The sequence below is a fragment of the Anabrus simplex genome, chromosome 6 (assembly GCF_040414725.1).
Source record: "Anabrus simplex isolate iqAnaSimp1 chromosome 6, ASM4041472v1, whole genome shotgun sequence".
In the NCBI taxonomy this organism is placed as follows: Eukaryota; Metazoa; Arthropoda; class Insecta; order Orthoptera; family Tettigoniidae; genus Anabrus; species Anabrus simplex.
The window spans coordinates 337,398,306-337,421,089 of NC_090270.1; the positions used below are offsets into that span (position 1 = coordinate 337,398,306).

The window sequence follows — 22,784 nt, forward strand, 5'->3', positions numbered from 1 at the left end:
ACCAAACATATACACGACTATGTATCCATATAACTGCTTCTTCTCCATCCAACTGATTGACCAACTGAGGCCTAACTATCCATATGACTCCTCACTACCATCTCACTACAACTCTTCATCGATCAAGGCTATCCATCCAACTGACTCCTGCTATGGGATGCAAGCTCCTTTTATAGATTCTAATAGTCACATAGTTTACACCTACGTCATGGTTGAAACAGTCAGTGACTTCACTTTAACCCAGCTTAGAAGTATTGCAACAGATATTGCAATCACCTCACGCAGCGTAAAAACCTCCCACGAATCCCCTCATGCTTCTAAATGAAAGCAATGACGTATGGGACAGTACGATGATTCGACAGTAAATGTGACAGTATTACACCACGTCATGCAATATCTTAAAAGTTGTTTCACAAAATAAATACATATTTTTTATTAAGCAACCAATCTTGCAATGTGCATTCTCTTAATGCTACACACACACACACACACACACATACATATGATACATAATAAATAAAATGAAATCAAGCAAGCGATAATTAATACATACCAAAATCAGATGATAGAATTGAATAAAATAGTATAATAGTTAAAATAATAATAATAATAATAATAATAATAATAATAATAATAATAATAATAATAATAACCCTCCCCTGCGAACCATGTGACCTTGTCGCGGTGGGGAGGCTTGCGTGTCCCAATGAAGCAGATAGCCGAGCAGCAGGTGCAACCATATCGCATGGGTATCTGTTGAGAGACCAGACTAAGGAATAGTTCATCGAAAGGAGGGGGCAGCAGCCTTTCGGGCAAGGGCGGCAGTCTGGATGATTGACTGATATGGCCTTATAATAATACTCAACATGGCTTAGCTGTGTTGATACTTCTTCACGGCTGAAAGCAACGGGAAACTACAGCCGTAACTAACTCGCGAGGACATGCAGCTCTCTCTGTATGAATGATGTACTGATGATGGCTTCCTTCCGGGTAAAATATTCTGGAGGTAAACTAGTCCCCCATTTGGATCTCCGGGTGGGGACTACACGAGAGGGGGCGATCATCAGGAAGCTGGATACTGACATTCTGCGAGTTGGAGCGTTGAATGTTAGAAGTTTGAATCGTTGTGGTAGATTAGATAATCTGAAAAGGGAGATGGATAGACTAGTTAGATGTAGTTGGTATAAGTGAAGTACGTTGGCAGGAAGAACAGGATTTTTGGTCAGGCGACTACTGAATTATCAACACAAAATCAAACAGAGGAAATGCAGAAATTGGTTTAATAATGAATAAGAAAATAGGGCAGCGGGTAAGCTACTATGACCAGCATAGTGAAAGGATTATTGTCCTCAAGATAGACATCAAACCAATGCCCACCACAATAGTGCAGGTCTATACGCCTACTAGCTCAGCGGATGATGATGAAATCGAAAGAACATATGAAGAGATAGAAGATTTAATACAATATGTAAAAGGTGACGAGAATCTAATTGTGATGGGAGACTGGAATTAAGTGGTAGGCCAAGGAAGAGAAGATAATACAGTAGGAGAATTCGGATTGGGACAAAGGAACAAAAGAGGAAGTCGGCTGGTTGAATTTTGCACTGATCATAATTTAATTCTTGCCAATACTTGGTTCAAACACCACAAACGACGGCTTTATACGTGGACGAGTCCTGGAGATACTGGAAGGTATCAAATAGACTTCATTATGATTAGGCAGAGATTCAGAAACCAGGTGTTGGATTGCAAAACTTTCCCAGGAGCAGACGTGGACTCTGACCACAACTTGTTGGTCACAAAATGCCATCTGAAGATGAGGAAACTGAAGAAAGGAAATAATACAAAAAGATGGGATCTAGACAGGTTGAAAGAAAAGAGCGTGAGGGATTATTTCAAGGAACATGTTGCAAAAGGACTAAATGAAAAGGCTGAAGGAAACACAATAGAGGAAGAGTGGATAGTCATGAAAAATGAAGTCAGCAGGGCTGCTGAAGAAATGTTAGGAAGGAAGAAAAGATCAACTAAGAATGAGTGGATAACTCAGGAGATACTAGACCTGATTGATGGACGACGAAAATACAAGAATGCTAGAAATGAAGAGGGCAGGCGATTAAAATTCTCAATGTTCAATTGGACAATGTAAATACTGTATAGTTACCAACCATTGACATTAATTTTTGGTTACAAACATTGACGCCGAGCACCACACCCTTTCTCCCCTGATTGTTATAATGTAAATATTTTTTAAACTTTATATTTTCCTATGAGTGCGTCAATTATTCTCCAGAGCACCACTGCCGAACTCAACTATTTTAATTTTACGCTTGGTGCCGACTTCTTATTCTATAAACTTATATGTTCAACCATCACTATTGTACAACTGTTCCTCATACTTAATTTTTGTAATGTGTATTAATTTGTGCATGTCAACTACTAACCAGGTACCTGACTTTTGCCTTGAGGAGATAATTTGACTGATGATGCCCTCAATGAAGGGCGAAACATGTCTCAAGTGGAATCAATAATAAATTCCTAAATTGTAAAATTTTATATGTATTGAATAGGTGACAAAACAAACCTTTTAGCATCCTACATTCAGTATCTTCAATACGGACAACAATGATTTTTATCACTTGGCTAAATTTGATGAGAAGAAGAGATAGAATGATAGGACACATCTTACGACACCCAGGACTTGTTCAGCTGGTTTTTGAAGGAAGTGTAGGTTGTAAGAACAGTAGGGGTTGACCAAGGTATGAATATGACAAGCAGATTAGAGCAGATGTAGGATGCAGTAGTTACATAGAAATGAAAAGATTAGCACAGGATAGGGTGGCATGGAGAGCTGCATCAAACCAGTCTGTGGACTGACAACTCAAACAACAACAACAATAATAATAATCAAAGAGGCCCCACCAAAACTCCATACAAAATACGGGGACATTACCCGAGTAGACATTTTCAGATACCTGGGCGAGATCATCATGAAAAATGGACTGGATAAAGAAGCACTTCAGGAGAGAGTATGCGAACTGGAAATAGCCTACCAAACATCCCACACAATCTAGGCCTACAACAAAAAATGTCTTTCCCAAAACACCAAGATACACCACTATGAAGTAGTTCTTAAGCCAGTAGTTCTATATGCAGCCAAAACGCTGTTTCTAAATGCCAACAAAGGACTCCTTGGCGAACTGGAGGAAAGAGAGCACAAAATTGTGAGAGGAATCTTGGGATCAAAGTACAGAAATGGAATCCATCAAAAGAGATCCAACGAGGAAGTCTAGAGCAAAATAGAGTAAATTACGGGCACAATCCGAAAAAGACGGGCACGATTTTACGGTCATCTGAAAGAATGGACGGAAGAAAGTTAGCTAAAGAGATCTTTCACTTTTTTCATTCAAACCCCAAAACCACAATTCCCTGGTTTAGAAATACCAAAGAGACCTGCAAATGCTACATATCTCAGCTGAAGACGCCCTTAACAGAGATCGCTTCCACAAGAAAATATTGACGATCGGGCTAAACCAAGACGAGCAACTGAAGGGAAGACACGGTGCTCCTTGGACAGAGGAGCGTAAGCAGGCCCACTCACAAAGAATGAGGGAAATTTGGGCTCTAAAGAAGGGCAAGTTCAGTGGCAAATGCAACAAGACTTAACAAAGTCCTTGATGGCCCCAGCGAATTATATATATATGTATATATAAATAATACATTAATAATACAGATGATGACGATGATGACGATGATAATGATGATAATAATAATAATAATAATAATAATAATAATAATAATAATAATAATAATAATAATAATAATAACACAGAGGAATGTCTGTAACAGGATATGAACCATTACACTACACATGGCAAAATACTGGTAAATTCATGACTGAAAAGGCCTAAAGAGCTTGGATGCTGAAATACAGTACTTAATTATTATTATTTTTTTGCTAGTGATTTAACGTTGCACTAACACACCAAAGGATTTTGGTAAAGCAAGGATGGGAAAGGGCTATGATTAGGAAGGTAGTGGCCATGCCCTTAATTAAGGTACTGTTTGCCTGATGAGAAAATGGGAAACTACAGAAAACCATTCTTAGGGCTGCCGACAGTGGGATTTGAACCCACCATCTCTTGAACGCAAGCTGACATCTACGCGACCCTAACCACATGGCTAACTTGCTCGGAATACAGTACAGTACTTTAAACAATATAAATACTGTGCAGAATTTGTAGGTATTCCTGCGTTATTTGTTATTAATGTTTTATGAGCTGATCTAGAAATTGGATTTCAGTTATGTCTACAAGCCAAACACTATGAACACTTCTTTTCTGTACAGGTTCACCCTGAATGGTGCATCTCTAATATGGTGGATTCTTCGATTTTAGCTAACAGCCAAATTTTGTGCAGATGAGTGTATAAGAAAATATATTCATAGATAAAAATCACTTTTGACCAGTATAATTATTGTACCCATACCAAAGAAGAGAGAGACAACACAATCTTAGCAATAATTCCACATAATGTAAATAACTCCATTCATGCAGATTTCTGCATTAGTTTAAATTACCTTTATGGTGTCCAACCATTGTGTGAAACAGCATGCCCCTGCTGAAGCAACACCTCCCATCCACCATCTTGCTAATCTCTTCTCCTCCATACCTAGAATCTGTAAGAAAGAGATGCTCACTTCAGTAATATGACCTTGCCTATGTGTGTGTACATCTTATCTTGATGAACAGAGGACAATGTATTATGTAATAGAATTGTCTACTTCAACTGCAACTTTTTTTTTTTTTTTTTTTAGAACATGCTCTTTAGGCCTATTAATTTTATGCCTACAGTAAACTTGAACAGTTGAGTGTTGACATCTTTATGCTGAAAAATACACTGGTTACTGTCCAACTCGATGGCTGAATGGTCAGCGTACTGGCCTTCAGTTCAGAGGGTTCGATTCCCAGCCGGGTTGGGGATTTTAATCTTCATTGGTTAATTCCAATGGCCTGGGGGCTGGGTGTTTGTGCTATCCCCAACATCCCTGCAACTTGCACACCACACATAACACTATCCTCCACTACAATAACACGCAGTTACCTACACATGGCAGATGATGCCCACCGTCATCGGAGGGCCTGCCTTACAAGGGCTGCACTCGGCTAGAAATAGCCACACTAAGAAAAAAAAAAACACTGGTTACTGAGGACATCTGGAAACCAAGACGAGCAACCGAAGGACTATGGCATACCAAATGACTGCTGCTCAGCCCAAAGGCCTGCAAATTACGAGGTGTTGTGTGGCTGGCATGACAAATTCTCTCAGGTCTTATTCTTGCCTTTCTCGACCAGGCAAAAAGTACCTACCATGAGATAAATAAGGTCCAATTTTTAAATGAGTTTGTTAAGAGTAATACACCATAAATTAGGGTAACTTCATCCACCTGGGGAAAATTTGACCATTCTATTAAGTCACTATTTCCCAACTGCCACCTAGAAATTAATAGCAATAATGATTTTAAATAGTGTAATCAGAAGCTGATAGAGAAATCTGTCAATATCTATGTTTCACATTTTCAATCTTTTGTCTGATTAGGACAATTAGCTATCTGTCTATCTAGGTATTCTGCCTTATGGCAGGTCTTGTCATGGGATGAACCTCTTCCACTGTTGCCTGTCCTGCGGCAAGTTTTTCATGTCCGAATATTTATTTCCTTGGATATTGTCCAACCTTTGATATTTTTTCCTTCCTCTTCCTCGTTTGCCTTTCACCATTCCTTCTATTCCTTCTTTCAGTAAACAGTCCCTCCTCAAACAATGTCCGATCCAGTTCATTTTTCTCCTTCTAATGGTTTGTAGCATACTTCGTTCTTCTCCAACTCTTCGTAATATCTCCTCATTCCTTACCCGGTCTTCCCATTTCACTCGTTCTATTCTCCTCCATACCCACATCTCTAGTGCCTCCAATCTTCTCTCATCTTTCTTTCTCAATGTCCAAGTCTCTGCGCCATACAGCACTATGCTCCAAATGTAACACTTAGCAAGTCTTTTCCTCAAATCTTTGTTTAGTGGTCCACAAAATAATTTTGAATTTTTCCTAAAGCCTTCTTTTGCTATGGCAATTCTTTTCTTAATTTCTGTTGTGCAATACATATCATCTCTGATCATACTTCCCAAATACTTGAAGTTACTGACTTGCTCTATTTCTTCTCCTCTTATACTAATATGACAACTTCTACCTTTTCCTCCAATTATCATACTTTTGGTCTTCTTCTTATTAATTCTCATTCCATATTCTTATAGTTTCATGTTGAGTTTATCTAACATTTGTATCATTTCACGTTCGTACAACAATTAGCTGAGAGGATTAAATTTAATTAAAGAGTATGGTCTGTACAGTTGCAAAAGTGTTAGATAGTTGTTGCCATCAATGCTTTCACGGCCCATACTTATAGACATGATATTGTATAGGTTTTTAGGCTTGTGCCGTGTCAAGAAAATAAGGTGAAATTCTTAATGTTTCGCAGAAAACTGTGCTCTGCAAAATGTTAAGAATTTCACCTTATTTTCTTGACACAGCACAAGCCCAAAAGCCTATACAATATCATGTCTGCAAGATAGTTCTCTCCCAAAAACGTCATTAGCGGACGTCAGAACGAAGCACATTCCTCTCATCCCAGCATCTCTGTCAACAAGTGGAGAGCTGTTGTTCGGTTCTTGCACACACTCAGATGCTGCGGAACTTCCTTCCTCAGCATCAATACAAAGTTCCTGACTTGGTCACTGCGACAAAGATTGTTTTGCATCCTGCATTAAATCTTGGCTTATTTGGGCAAGTATCTGGCAATACACTCTCCAGATCTTTACTGCAAGTATTAAATAGGGCTCCCAAAAATCACTTTTAAATAAAATTGTGTTAATTTCATGGGTAAATTCAGCCGTGCCATGGATTACAAAAGGAAGTATGGAGGCTGTTCTTACCCAAAACCCTGTCTATACTGAGAGAGCTTCAAATTAAATTCAAAATGGGAGGTTTTCCATTTGGAAGGTATCTGAAATTAATATGATTCCCAGAACATTTGTGTTTATTTCAACTACATACGTCTGTCATAAATGTTACAGTAAATATTGGACCTTCATCCCATTGCTATCTACCTTGAGGCATTGTTAGGCATTCTCGTGGATGAAGTTGAGCCGCTCCACTAGCTCCTATTTGTAGTATGTGGCTGGTTGCTCTTGCTCTGGGGCCATCCCGAACTTTAAGTCATGGCAGAGATAGTTCTCTCAAAGACCACATTAGCGGGTGTCATGCCAGTCGTTTCACGAGTGGATGAATGGTAGGTCATCAGAAAGCAGGACATCCTCTCATTCCAGTCTCTCTGTCAGGGAGTGGAGAGGTGTTGTTTGGTTCTTGCATACACTCAGATACTTCAGAACTTCTTTCCTTCAATCAATCCTGATCTGCATTTAGGGCAGTCGCCCAGGTGGCAGATTCCTTAGCATTGATACAAAGTTTTTGACCTGATCAACTGTGCAGCTGGCAATTAGAAGATGTCTAAATTTTATAAACATGGCAAAAGTTCAGAAAGGATTCATTTTTGCCATTCCTTTTTTGCAATATGAAGAATACTTTACAGAAATGCATTTGAAGAATGCAATGATAAACGACAACTGATGAAAGAAATATATTCTCTTTCTTTTTGCTTTATATCGTTACCGACACAAATAGGTCTTATGGCGACGATGGGATAGGAAAGGGCTAGAAGTGGAAAGGAAGCGGCTGTGGCCTTAATTAAGCCCTAGCATTTGTCTGGTGTGGAACTTGGAAACCATGGAAAACCATCTTCAGGGCTGCCAACAGAAGGTGACATGGCAGATGACCTCATTTGTGAACCTATGACTTGAGAATCTAATCCATGTGACCTACTGCTCCTTGTATTTAAGTATGTTACTGCATACTATTTTTCATCCAATTTGCTAGAAAATGTGTTTACATGAAATTTTGCACATTTATTAAATTAGGAGTGCATAATACCATGCTGTGGCTAAGATAATCCTTGTTAAGCAAAATCCAATATTTTGTTCCAAAACTCGATATATGCTAGAGTTCATTCCAAAATATAATATTCCATTAACTTACTTCCAAAATTCGACATCTGCAGTTTTAAATGCTATATACTGTATCTCCTCAACATGTTGCTGAATCTACCCCTGTCCCTATTTTTTAATGTTTATTTTACTGCTTGTGACGAGTCACAAAATATTTCCTGAATTTTACTGTTACAATTCATTTTAACAGACTTTTCTTCAATAAATTAAAAAAAGCAGATGTCGACTTTTGGAACTAGCCACCTCAGTTGTTGATAGTAATGTCATTGATAAGAAGTACTGATAAGATTTACTGGAATGATATATGGCTAAAAGTAATCAGATACCTTACTGTGGAATTGCTTAGCCAATACAGTAAGGACTTGCTCGGTTCACCCGGAAAGACAGAGTTTTGATTTTCCACTAGGAAGTCGAAAAATTTTCTGCGACGAGACTTCCACTTCTGGAGTGACCCATGGCCCTGAGGTACACTCAGCCTCAGCTTATACCAAAAACGAGTACCACGTTAATATCTGGGGCAAAAGGTGGCCAGGCATAGAGCTAACCACTCTATCCCACTTAGTGCCGAGATTATGGATAGCGGAAGACTTTACCTTCCACTCCTCCAAGGGCCTCCAATGGCCTGTACTGAGATGGCTTTGTTTTGCTACCGTACATGTAACTTACCGACTGGTAGACTAAGCATGACAACAATGAATTTTATTTAATAGGATATTTCTGGTACTAATCAATCCTTGACTGAACTCATTACACTAAGCTTACATTGCTTTCTCTATTATTATTTCATTAATCTCCCAAGCCTCTTCATCATTAAAAGTACAAAACACTAATTTCTGAAAGCTTCAACGCTGAAGTGGGTAAAGAAGAAGCCTATAGGGAGACAGTTGGGAAGGAAAGTTTGCATGATGAGTCAAATGATAATGGACAGAGGCTAATTGATTTTGCCATGGGAAACTCAATGGTGGTGAAGACTACATGGTTTCAGAGAAAGAATATACGGAAAGCCACTTGGTGTTCACCAGATGGTGTCACCTTTAATCAAATAGACCATGTAGTAATTGATAGGAGACATGCATCTGACATACTACAAGTTGACAGTTGTAGGTGAGCTGATTGTGATTCGGACCATTACTTGGTACGGGTAAAATACAGGCAACGTATTGCAACTTACAGATCTGCTAAGAAAGGGAAAGCTCCAAGGAGATATATGGTCTCAAAATTGAAAGATAAAGAAACTGCACAACTATATGAATGCAGGATGGAGAAGAAATTGGAGGCTAAACAACAAAGCTGGGCAGTGGAAAACATTGAAGGAAAGTGGATTTTATTGAGGGATGCATTGCAAGAAACTGCGGATGAAGTACTAGGAGTTGAGGTACAGACCGAAAGGCAAGGATAGTTTGATGATGATTGCAGAAGAGCAGTTGAGGAAAGAAATGAAGCAAGGAAGAAAATGTTTAGCAGGAAAACAAGAACATATGTAGAAGAATTTAGGAAGAAGAGGAAAGAGGCAGACAGAATTTGTAGGAGAAAGAAGAGAGAGGCAGAGAGGAAATGGATTACAGATTTGGAGGAACAATATGATATGCAAGAAGTACGGAAGTTCTATGGGAAAATAAAGGACGTAGAGAAAGGTTTTCAACCACATGCTGTATTCTGTAGAGATAAAGAAGGAAACATGATTGGGGGAAGAGACCGGATTCTTGACCGATGGGCGGAATACTTTAGTGAACTGTTGAATGTGGCTGCAGAGACGGTGAGATTGGAGGAAGTGGATGGGCAGCCTTGGCAGGATCCTAGCCTAGATTTAAAACCAGTGCCTGTACCATCTATAGAAGAAGTGAGGACGGCAATTAAGTACTTGAATAATAATAAGGCTCCAGGAAGTGATAACATTTCAGCTGAGATGATTAAATACGGGGGTGAGCAGTTGACGCAACTTGTTCACCAACTAATTGTGGAAGTTTGGGAAACAGAACAAATGCCAGAGCATTGGAGCTTAGCAATTATTTGCCCAATTCATAAGAAGAAAGATAAAGCAAATTGTGAAAATTATAGAGGTATATCTTTGCTTAGTGTGGTTTATAAGGTCTTAGTCAAGGTTTTGTCTATGAGACTCACTCCACTGGTTGAGCAGATACTAGGAGACTACCAAAGTGGCTTTCGACAGGGTAGATCAACAACAGATCACATCTTCACTGTCAGGCAAATAATGGAGAAATGCTATGAGTATAATGTGGATGTGCATCAGCTGTCCGTGGACTTTCGGCAGGCTTATGATAGTGTGAAGAGAAGGAAACTGTATCAAACAATGATGGACATGGAGTTCCCAACTAAATTGATAAGACTGGTACAAATGACCCTAACAGGTACTAAATGCATGGTTAAAATAGAAGGAAATCTTACTAAAGAGTTTGAAGTAAACCAAGGTTTGCGGCAAGGGGATGTGTTATCTACCCTGCTCTTCAATGTGGTTTTGGAGCGTGTGATGAGAAAGGTGGAGGTCAGTAATCCAGGCGGTACGCTGTTCAACCGTGTAACACAGAATCTGGCTTATGCTGATGATGTTGATATGCTGTCTAGAAGATTGAAAGACCTAGAGGAAGGACTGGATAGATTAGAAAAGGAAGGAGGTGAAATGGGCCTAAGAGTGAATAATGCCAAAACTTGTTACTTGTTTGCATCTAGGAGGACCGTAGTAAGGGAAGACAAATGCATAAAATTAAATGGGATTAACTACGAGAGATGTGAAAAGTTTAAGTATTTAGGAGTGCTGGTGACAAAAGATAATGACATGAAAGAGGAAATAAAAGCGAGGATTGCTGCGGGCAATAGGGCTTACTTAGCTTTATTGAAAGTTTTTAGATCATGCAGCCTTGGTAGAAGATTGAAGTTGACAGTCTATCGAACAGTATTACAACCAGTGGTAACTTATGGCTCTGAAACATGGACAATGACCAAAGTAGATGAAGAACTGTTGAACAGATGGGAGAGAAAAATACTGAGAAAGATTTTTGGCCCGGTGAAGGAAGGGGAATTGTGGAGAATAAGGAAAAACAAGGAATTGGAAGAACTCTATGGACATCCAAGTATCGTAACCGAAATAAAAAGCAACAGATTAAGGTGGTTGGGACACGTGGAGAGAATGCCAGATAATAGGGCTGTCAAGAAGATCTATAAGGGAAATCCAGGTGGTAGACGATGGAAAGGAAGACCCCGGAAAAGATGGCTGGATGATGTGGAGGAGGATTTAAGAAAGATGGGAATAAGAAGATGGAGGAGGCGTGCAGAAGATCGTGAAGATTGGGCTACAATCGTCAGAGAGGCCAAGGCCCTACAAGGGCTGTAGCGCCGAGGAGTAAGTAAGTGAGTAAGTAATTTCTGAAAGCACATTAGTTATATAGACCTGTAAGGAGTTTCATAATGTGGAACTAGTAGGCAAAGTTAAATTATCAATCACTACTGACCTGCATTTAGGGGCAGTCGCTCAGGTAGCAGATTCCCTATCTGTTGTTTTCCTAGACTTTCTTAGCCTTTAAAAAAATGTATTCACTGTACGTTAGCAAGAAAAAATACAAAACTTTTTTTTTCTGTCACCACTAATCTGCACTTAGGGCTGTTGCCCATATGGAAGATTCCCTATCAATTGTTTATCTGATCTTTTTAAAATGATTTCAAAGAAGTTGAAAACCCATCAAACTCTTGGAAAACTAAGCCAATCTCTAATTCCTCTTTGTAAGAATGAGTATTTAGAACAAGGTGTCCTCTTGAATTCCAATTTTATTCATATTATGATCTTTCCTAAACAAGCCTCCATGGCTCAGGCAGCAGTGTGCCGGCCTCTCACCACCGGGTTCTGTGGTTCAAATCCCGGTCACTCCATATGAGATTCGAGCTTGACAAAGCGGAGGCATGACAGGTTTTTCTTGGGGTACCCTGACTTTCCCTGTCATCTTTTATTCCAGCAACACTCTCCAATATATTTCATTCCATCTGTTAGTCATCAATCATTGCCCAGAGTAGTACGATAGGCTTCGGCACCCGGCACAATTCCTATTTCTTGCCACTAGATGGGGGCTTCATTCATTCCATTTGTGACCTGATCGAATGACTGGAAACAGGCTGTGGATTATGATCTTTCCTACTTCTAAGAACTCCATTCAAGTTTGTCTACTAATGTCGTTCAAAGCTGTCTCTTCACTGACAGCTTGAAACATACCGCTTAGTCAAGCAGCTCAATCCTTAGTCCCAAGTCTCCCCAGCCCAATGTTTGGATCATTTTTGTAGGACTACCCTTTTGTAGAAAATCACCCAGAACAAATCGTGTCACCTTTCTTTGGATTTTTCCAGTTCTTGAATCAAGTAATCCTGGTGTGGGTCCCATACACTCTAATTAGGGTCTTACCAGTGACTCATATAACCCCTCTGTTACATCCTTACTACAACCCCTAAATACCATCATAACCATATGAAGAGATCTGTAATCTTTATATTTAACCTCATTAATGTGATTATCCCAGTTAAGATCTTTCCTTATGTTGGCACCTAAGTATTTACAGTGATCTCAATGAGATATTTTCAATCCATCAACACAGTAAATAAAACTGAGAGAAGAACCTGTCTTTCCACCCTGTTTACCATCATACTGTTATTGTTAACGTCTTATTGCAGTCCCTCACAATCCTGTATGAGAATTTATTTATTACTCTAGGAAGTATTACATCATCCATATAAAGCCTTATCTGGAATTCCAGTATTGTCACTTATATACATTTTTAATGTACAACCCCCGTTCCTTTATGGGGTCGGGTATGATGTGTGATGAATCTTCGTACAGAGTCTTACGCCCGGAGCCCTTCCTGATGTCAGCTTCATCAAAGGAGTGAAACCTGATGCAGGCACATGGCCTACTCTTGTCGAACAACATGAAGGCGTTTGCTCAAGACTTAACGTCCCCAACCGATGGGTAAATCACTATCAACAGCATCTTAGGCCCTCAATACATAGTCTATGAATACTGCAGAAAGGTTTGGAATTGAATCCAGGCTTTTAACATGCAGTCTAGTGATTAAGATATTGTATACCACCATCTCCCCTACTATCCTGGCCCACATTCTGATAGCAACATTTTTTTGAGCAACAGGACCCAAACTGGCAAACCATGGTGTCAGACCATATAGATTTAATGTCTTAAAGATCATGGCCACCAGGCAGGCACATTTGTTACTCATTTATTTTTTCAGTTCGTTTGGGCATTTTCAGCACCCTGGTTTTTGTGCTTTAGCTGTGTTGTTGTTGTTGTCATCAATGTGAACTCTACCATATATATAAGTATAAACATACCAGTAACTACGAAAATATAAAAGTCCAACAATACTGCCATGTGGAATTGCCTCTCTTGATCATTACAGGATCAGATAATGCTCACCTACTCTAATTTGCTGAGTTCTACTTTCTAGAAATTCAACTTCCCATAGCACTCATTTTCATCTGTAGTCTCCCATGATCTAACCTATCAAAAGCCTTGGATAGGTCAGTAGCGATAAAGTTCATTTGACCTCCTGAATCTAAAGTGTCTGCTATATCTTGCTGAAACCCAGCAAGTTGAGCCTCACTGGAATAACCTTTTCTAAACCCAAACTTCCTTCTATCAAACCAGTTAGTAATTTCACAAAGATGTCTAATAAGCCTATGACTGGAAAGAATGCTTTTCCAGTGCTTACAAGCAACACATCAAACCGAGTGGCCTGTAATTATCTGCTTTATGTTTATCATCCTTTCCTTTGTACACTGGGGCTACTATAGTAACTCTCCATTCATTTAGTATCACTCCATGCAAACAGTACCAGTAATCAATAAAGTAAATAACTTACTTCAAAAATGGTACTATAGCCCAACCCATTGCCTTTAATATATGCCCAGGAATATTGCCAATTCCAGCTGCTTTTCTAGCTTTCCACTTTTGTATATTTCTTATCATAGGTTAATTTAATTACTTTGCTAGAATTAATCACTCCTCAACCCGAACAATATCCTTACGCCCTACAACTACCTTTACATACTGCTGACTAAGTTAAATACTTCTGCTTTCCGTAAATCCTCACATGTAGGCCTACACTCATCTTGGTCATTTATGATTCCTGGAATGTCCTTCTTTGGAACCTGTCTCTGCCTTTAAGTACCGTACCAATACATACCTTTCCAATTTGCACTAACATTCATCTGATTGCAATTATGCTTGTCATCATGTTATCATTCAATCGATTCAATAACAGCAATCTATAACAATATCAAAGGAGTAACTTTTATCGGCATGTTCCCATTGTTTTGTTAGTTCGGCGCCCAAGATGTAGACATTCCTCATTTCTTGCCACATCTGTGCTATCCCTAAATTTGCCACCTACATATTGTCTATGTTCGTTTTCACGATGTTCGACGTTCCAGTTTTTCATGACCGCGACAAAGCAAGTTATCGAAGTTCGGTTGGCAGAAAATGTTTAATGCCATTTCGTACGACTTTACAGTGTTGAAAGACTGGATCGGATTGGATTCCGTGCAATGTTCAAAATTAAACATTGTTGGCGAAGGTAGAAAGGGGTCGGAATGGCCACATGGTGTTAGGCCTGTTAACAGATGATAGTGATGGAGACAACAGAGAGAAGCGCGAGAATGAACACAAAATATGAGAATGAATATTGCTCGTCCAGGTAACACTCATCCTATTCCAGACTGACTAACTGAGAATCAGTCGATCAGTAATCAATCAAGCAATCAATCAATAATGTGAAAGCACTGCAGTAATACCATGTATGTCATATTCGAACACTATCAAACACCAAAAACTCTGACAACCCAATACCACATAATTTCTGTCACTGTGAAATGCCGGCAAACATAAGCGTTTTAAAACTCGAGTTAGAAATACAATAATAGAAAAATATACTTAACGAGAAGATTCCTGTTGGTAACAATGGTAGTTGTTATAGTAGCTACGCCCCCCTCTGACCAACAGCCTTGTTATGGTATGTTTTAAAAATTTCACTAGATTTCAATGACAGCCCCTCATCTTCTAAATGGCAACACACTGTAAGATTGCACACACATTATATGTGGTAAGTTACCCATAAACTCAAGTAAAATGCAATTTTCCACCTAATCTTTACAATTTCCGGAACTCTTGCTCTCAGAACAGCTGTTTTTCAAGGACACACGTGTATGCCAGAATAGCCAACTCCAACTGCTTAGCTTTAGAAATGTTGGAGTATCCGTGGAGAAATCGTGTATGACATTTATTCGGCATATATTCTGCTTTGGGGGCAACATGAAGAACTTGTCGAATGCAATTCGAGAAAAGGAATATTCTTATTTGTACAGGGTCTGACATCTGGCACCGAAGACGCATTTTCATGATTTTTGTAACCAAAGTCGGAGCTATTTTCAGTAATTTGTAATTGACAGCCTTCACAGATTCTCGTTGTTTTGAAGATACTTCCGTGCGACGACTTTTCTGAAGGTATTGTTAGTTTACTTTCTACCTATTTAAATGGTAATATCTGGAATTTAGTTGGAATGGAGTGATTGTGAGAGAAAGCGAAGTTCTAGAATCGGCACATAACCTCACTCTAAATATTTTAAAATATCACTAATCTGGATGAACTTTGCAGTGAAATTCTAACCGAACATCATTAATTATATTAACATTTCGACATAATTTGTAATTAGCAAGTTAGTGTATTACTTCACTCTAACTTATTTCCAGAGAATATTCATATATTCAAATATTCATTTAGAGGAAGGGGAGTTAGGGATTGGAATAACTTACCAAGGGAGATGTTCAATAAATTTCCAATTTCTTTGAAATCATTCAGGAAAAGGCTAGGAAAACAAAAGATAGGAAATCTGCCACCTGGGCGACTGCCCTAAATGCAGATCAGTATTGATTGATTGATTGATTAAAAAAAAACCCTCTACCCTCTTTACAAACGTGCCAAATGTGCTAAATATCTTAGCTTATTTAAAAGGCTGAATTTCGACTGAGATTTAGATACCGGGCGAGTTGGCCGTGCGCGTAGAGGCGCACAGCTATGAACTTGCATCCAGGAGTGGGTTCAAATCCCACTGTCGGCAGCCCTGAAGATGGTTTTCCGTGGTTTCCCATTTTCACACCAGGCAAATGCTGGGGCTGTACCTATACTCCTAGGCCTTTCCGATCCCATCGTCGCCATAAGACCTATCTGTGTTGGTGTGACGTAAAAGCCCCTAAAAAAAAAAAAAAAAAAAAAAAAAAAAAAAAAAAAAAAAAGATTTAGATATTCAAGTACGATAGACCCAAATTAACCGAGCTCGATAGATGCTTAAGTGCGACCAGTATTCGGGAGATAGTAGGTTCTGTCCGCAGCAATGAAGATGGTTTTCCATGGTTTCCCATTTTCATACCAGGCAAATGGTTCTTTCCAACTCCTAGTCCTTTTCTGCCCCATCATCGCCATAAGATCTATCTGTGTCGGTGCGATGTAAAGCAACTTAAAAAAAAAAGACCCAAATCATAAGAATTACTATGGTATCTTATTGAAGAATACCTTCCTGGACAAAATTCTTTTAGGCCTAACTGTGGAACATCGGGCCTCCCACTTCATCCAGTCTTATGGCATCAGCAGGTCATACACCTACGTGCCTCATATTCTTATGTACACAGTCCATCCAACATTTTCTTGATCTCTGTCTTGGTCTTTGTCCTACAAGGTTAAGTGTAACAGCTTGCTGTACAATGGAAGTTGAATCAGTACTGGCTATGTACCCATTCCAGCGAAGCCTTGTCTCTGAAAGAGGCCTAGGTGGCTTAATTCATGATGTGATCAAACTGTGTGACTGTGACCATCTTAGCATCTTCATTTCCATGGTATGAAGCATTTGCTACTGTCTTGTAGGTGAAGTCCAACACTCGCCTCACAAAGAGCTACTGGACAGATAATCGTACAGTACATCTTTGACATCAGATGCAAGGATATTTTCTTGTCACAGAGGGTGCCTGTAACCTGCTGCTATTTAAGCCAAGCACTATTTACTCAAGCTTGAATATACTGGAGTGTGACTATCTGTCAGGCGGGAATCAAGATATGTGGACTCGCAGGACTTCGAAAGAGGGAGTCCATTGGCCAGACTTGTGCCATCTGTCTGGGTGCCACATTCTAGGTATACAGTCTTAGAGGGGTTAAGTCGCAGTCTGAATATATCCGGCCTTTCGTTCCACTGTTTGACAAGTAGTTCAAGTCTGTTCCCGGAGTCACTAGCCAACCTAACATCATCTGCATAAAGTAGTGACCTTGTCCGAAGTGTTTGTATATCTGGAGTCAGTTCATGTAGAAAATGAGCAGCAACGGTGATAAAGCTGAACCCTGATGGACACCCACTTGAATACTAAATGGCTGAGTGATACTGGCAGTGCAGCGACAGAACTGGTGGTGGTGATATAAAGGAGTTGTACCCAGTGAACATAATCCTCAGGAATACCACGGGAACAAAGTGAGTACCGGATAAGTTTGTGTAGGATCTGGTTGAATGCTTTTCTAAGTTCAGTAACGCCATGTAGACTGTTCTTCATTTTTCCAGATGCCTCTCTATTAGCAGATGAGCAGATAAGATCGTGTCAGTCGTTTTGCAGATGGTGACGATGCTACGAATTTTCATGGTGTGGTATAGGAGACAGATGGGGTGGTAATTGTAACATCACCTTTGCCTTTCCAGATGGATACTCCAATACTGGTCCACCAGTTGGAAGGGATCTCATCATTCTTAAGGCACTTGTTAAAGAATACTGCTCCTTGGCAGGTAGCCCTTGCTCACATAACACCCTAATCTGGCAAAGTTGGGGCTTGTTGCCTGCAGGGGACACCCTACTATACGCGAACCTTTTCTTGAGCCCGATTTTTACGGGGTGAGGAGTAAGGAGGGAGCGCTGTCGGTTCCAGTTATACTGCCAACTGGATGGAAACGAAATCAGAATTGAACCGATAATATGATCGATCAATATGAATTATCTAAATATTTATTATCTTACGTCAACAACTGTGTCACACATACATTATTTAACATTATATAACATTTCTCAATGCGAATCTTGTTACTAGCGTGGGTTATATAGTTTGGCTTTGCTGTGTAAACAACAACAGTACTAGTTTGTAAGGTGTACGCTAGATGTCGCACAGCGATGAATAAACGATTCATAGTTTGTGTTTCAAAAGTTGCCAATATAGATGTCGAAGATATCCGAGGTCTACCGAATCAGCACTAGGGAGCTCAGGGCTCAAGAAAAGGTTCGCGTATAGTAGCTACATACAGTATTCATAGTGAAAGGACCAATGCATATTGATATAACATTTAGATCTTGAGTGACTTGTTGCACAGTATGATGCCTATCATCATTATCATCATCCTTATTACTGCAGGTTGAGCAGGCATGCATCTTTCTCGTCTTTCTTTGCAATCATTTAAGAAAAGTCTAGGAAAACAACAGATAGGGAATCTGCCCCCTGGGCGACTGCCCTAAATGCAAATCAGTAGGGATTGATTGATTGATTGATTGATTGATTGATTGATTGATTGATTGATTGATTGATTGATTGATTGATCTATCTCTCTTTACCCTACCTCTTGACTCTTGTCACTGGGATAGTTTGACCCAGGCACAAGCATGAATATGTGAAGGAAGAAATGCTGGTTCTTGATTAATGCGGTATTGTTTTATCCACTATGCATGGTTGTTCCTGTCATTATTAGAGACTACTACTTTCTTTCCATTCATCCTCTAGTTTTACTTGTTCAAGTTCTGAGAAATTTCAGATTTGCTCGTACACCTTTAAGCATGTAGATATTATTACGAATAAAACACTGTCTGTTTTAATTTATTTCAGAATGACACTAAATGTGCGCGGACACACACAGTTCTTATCAACCATGAATGGCCACACTTCCTAATTGCTGTCTATTCAGTCCGGTCTGTTACTACCTGAGAGGGCTATAATCTCATTCACAGGCTCGCCTTACTTTTATATCTCCAAGTTCCAGTCATGCCACACGGCTATGTTTGAACACAGGGCTACCGACCACACAACACGTGACTGTTCCTTGGTTCGACTCCAGTAATTCACACAGTCGCATGCAGTGAACAACTAAACGGCAACAGTGCTCAACAGCAGGTCAGTACTCCACATAACAATGCTTCCCATTTTCACACCAGGAAAATGCCGAGGCATGGACCAATGACCTAGGTGTTAGGCCCCTTTAAAAAGCAAGCAAGCAATTAATGTCATGGCTACTGCCTTCCCAATCCTGATTCTTTCCCAGCCTTGTGTAGGCAGAAATCTTCTATGTGTTAGTACAGCATTAAACCACTAGCTAAAATACTATTAGTACTGTTTACCACCTGGCTGAGTGGCTCAGACGGTTGAGGCGCTGGCCTTCTGACCCCAACTTAGCAGGTTCGATCCTGGCTCAGTCCAGTGGTATTTGAAGGTGCTCAAATATGTCAGCCTTGTCTCGGTAGATTTACTGGCACGTAAAAAAACTCCTGTGGGGCCAAATTCTGGCACCTCAATGTCTCTGAAAACCGTAAAAGTAGTTAGTGGGATGTAAAGCCAATAATATTATTTATTATTACTGCTTTACTCTAAATAATAAGAGATTGGGAAAATGGCAGAAGCACTTATACAAAGTAACCATCAAAATAAGTTATCAGTTCATATTGAACAAGGAATATTACCATTTCCTTTTCCTAGTCTGTGCAAAGTAGTGTTGCCTAGGTATCAGAGAAAGGATCTATTTTTACCGAGCAAGTTGGCCTTGCGGTTATGGTCGTGCAGTTGTGAACCTGAATTCGGGGGATGCCCCGAAGATGGTTTTCCGTGGTTTCCACTTTTCACACCAGGTAAATGCCGGTGCTGTACTTTAATTAAGGCTATGGGTGTTCCCTCCCACTCCTAGCGGGCCGATGACCTCGATGTTAGGCCCCTTTAAACAACAATCATCATCATCATCATCATCAACCACTCCTAGCCCTCTCCTATCCCATAATTTCTGTAATACCTATCTGTGTCAGTGCAACATAAAGCAAAGAAAAACCAATATATTTCTTTCATCAGTTGTCTTTTACCATTGTATTCTTCAAATGTGTTTGTCTAAAGTATTCTAAATATTGCATAAAAGACATGGCAAAATGATTCCTTTATTAACTTTTGCAATGTTTATAAAATTTAAGCATCTTCTAATTGCCAATCTAAAGTGTCACTTTATAAATATCTCAAATTTCCCTTGCACTTCTTTAAATGAATAGGGGCTGCCTGGCCGAGGCGGTAAAGGCGTGCTCGGTTCGCCCGGAAGGACATGGGTTCGAATCCCCGTCATGAAGTCGTAAAATTTAAGAAACAAGATTTCCACTTCTGGAGGAGCATATGGCCCTGAGGTTCACTCAGCCTACACCAAAAATGAGTACTAGATTAATTCCTGGGGGCAAAGGCGGCCGAGCGTAGAGCTAACCACTCTACCCTATCACATGCAGAGGTTAACAATGGTGGAAGCCTTTACCTTCCACTCCTCCAAGGGCCTTCATGGCCTGTACAGAGGTGACTTTGCTTTGCTTTGCTTCTTTAAATAAATTATATTTTAATAAATCTATTACCTATTGAACAAAGAGGGGAAGGAAGCTAACATCAAAGCTTATGAATTTTCTGATTTTTTGAAAATATCTGTTAACTTGCTAGCCCTAATCAACTTGGTATTCCCTCAATAATTCCAATACCAGTGAAGATATTGCTATGAAATTTGAACAGCACTTGCTTCATTCTGTAGGGAATGTGAAGACAAAACAAATGCTGGAAATGGCTACCATTTGCTTCCAGACAGGATTCAAATCGGCAATCCACATTTGGGAAAGTCCTTACCAGTGTACATCCACTGTCACTGCCTGAATTTCTTAGACATTTTTTGACGACCGCCTGCATGGTTGTCCAATAAAGTTTGCTTTGTTTCCAGTTTCTTTGACTAGGCCCAAAAGGTAGACTTGCTCAGCAGATTACATAAAGTCAGCTTCATGGTCCGTATCGAACTTCAATAGATTCACAATTAAGTATTGCTTAAGGCAATCATTGTATCGACTAGGTGGAAAATAATAAATACTTCATTGTGAATCTTTTGCTCAGCAGATGTCGCCCTCCAAACTTTACTAGAAATTACTGTTGACAGAATTATCGACTCTGTTCTTCAATAACTACAGACAAGAAATACTAACTCCTTCAGAGTATACTGGTTCATTTTCCATCCATACTGTGTAAATTAACATGCACACTTCACTGCATTAACACTCATAAACAACCACCATTTGTACGATAATGTTTAAGAATCACAGCCAAATGGCAGTGAGAACAATCAACCAAGTTGGCTGACTGGCAGCTACTCTGCGTCGCTTGTTCAAATTAGGTAGTAGACACATTTCGCCCTTAAACATATTTCATTGTAATATTTTCATTGAGTTTGTTATTATTGAGGAAATGCCAGGTTTGATAGTGAGTGGGACACACTGTATTAACTGAGTGCCCATTTTATAGAGAAGAATACAGGGTGGACTTTGACTGACATATTGTGTATATCTTTTCTTTTAGGATGGCTGCTCTTCTTCTGGGTGCTCTTGGAGTAGACAAGGAGGACCTAGTTAGTAAATTGCTTGTAGTCGAAGAACATCATGGAAGCGATGCCAACTTTGTTCTTACAAGTTTAATGATTCAGCGATTGCAGAAAGATGGTGGTGTATGCTTGATGACTCTTCATAATACTATTAGCCACTATCAGAATGTGGTTATGAAAATGAGTGGTTGTAATCTCCTTCTTTTACAAGGAAAAGGATTTGTTCAAACATTTGATTGTCTGAAAGAGTTAAGTGCTGGCTTGATGAATGATGCTGGAAACCATTTTCTGTTAAACCATAAGGAATGTGTTGCTAAAACTATGTTTTTGATGTTGAAAGAGAAGGTTGAACTGTTATGTGCAAAAAGAAGTTCTGTATGTATTGTTATTGATGATTTGAGTGATCTCTTGGCAATAGGTGTGCCTTTAAGTGACGTCTTATCCTTTTTTCATTATTGCCGGACGTTGTTACTATCTCTTCCTGAGTTGTCATTGATTGTACTCTCTCATGTTGTTGAAGAAGATGAACAGCAGAGTCTTTTGGCTGCTGGACTAGCCCATGTTGCTGATGTTTTTGTGACAGTTTCTGCTTTGAAAACGGGCCATTCTAGTGATGTTTCAGGAGTTCTCAAAGTAAGACATAAAAATACTGAGTCTGTTTCATCTCAAAGTTGGAACCAACAGAACTCTTTTCAATATAAATTACAAGATCGTCAGGTGAAGGTGTTTGCACCTGGCACTGCTCCATCCCTTCAGTAACTATGTTTTGCACTGAAATAAACTATTTTAAACATATATATGCACTCCTTTTCCAGATTTAATAAATGTGTAAACATAAATATTTCAGGTCATTCCTCCACTTCCTATCCTTATACTGTACTATCACTTTTAAGATCCATAAGTAAATTGGAATGCATTCCATTGTTTAGATGATTCATTTTCCTAATATCAGACATTGTTTTAAATCTATTGTATCCCTGTAAGTTTCACCAAAGCTGTTGA

The 22,784-nt window shown here is 39.4% G+C and overlaps 2 protein-coding genes across 11 annotated transcripts in view; one reads left to right on the top strand and one right to left on the bottom strand.

Annotated features, from left to right (window-relative positions):
• The window catches only part of LOC136875354 (mitochondrial dicarboxylate carrier), a 173,034-nt gene extending 158,070 nt beyond the window's left edge, over positions 1-14,964 (bottom strand). For all 3 annotated transcript variants that reach the window (XM_067148889.2, XM_067148888.2, XM_067148891.2), the window contains exons 1-2: positions 14,306-14,964; positions 4,577-4,675 (exon numbers count right to left, since the gene is read on the bottom strand). In XM_067148889.2, coding sequence (XP_067004990.1) covers positions 4,577-4,675; positions 14,306-14,326 — 120 coding nt within the window. In that variant the 5' untranslated portion in view covers positions 14,327-14,964. The remainder of the gene's footprint in view (positions 1-4,576; positions 4,676-14,305) is intronic.
• Positions 14,965-15,125: 161 nt separating this feature from the next.
• Positions 15,126-22,577, top strand: Elp6 (Elongator complex protein 6). 8 transcript variants are annotated; one of them, XM_068228468.1, is made up of 2 exons: positions 15,126-15,130; positions 21,761-22,577. In XM_068228468.1, the coding sequence occupies exon 2, from the start codon at positions 21,762-21,764 to the stop codon at positions 22,539-22,541; it is 780 nt and encodes a 259-aa protein (XP_068084569.1). In that variant the 5' UTR covers positions 15,126-15,130; position 21,761; the 3' UTR covers positions 22,542-22,577. The 8 variants fall into 8 exon arrangements, 5 of the variants coding, with proteins under 5 accessions (XP_068084569.1, XP_068084567.1, XP_067004997.2 ...); XM_068228466.1 differs by lacking the exon at positions 15,126-15,130 and adding an exon at positions 15,200-15,220; XR_011018475.1 differs by lacking the exons at positions 15,126-15,130; positions 21,761-22,577 and adding exons at positions 15,291-15,621; positions 19,019-19,289.
• The last annotated feature ends 207 nt before the right edge of the window (positions 22,578-22,784 follow it).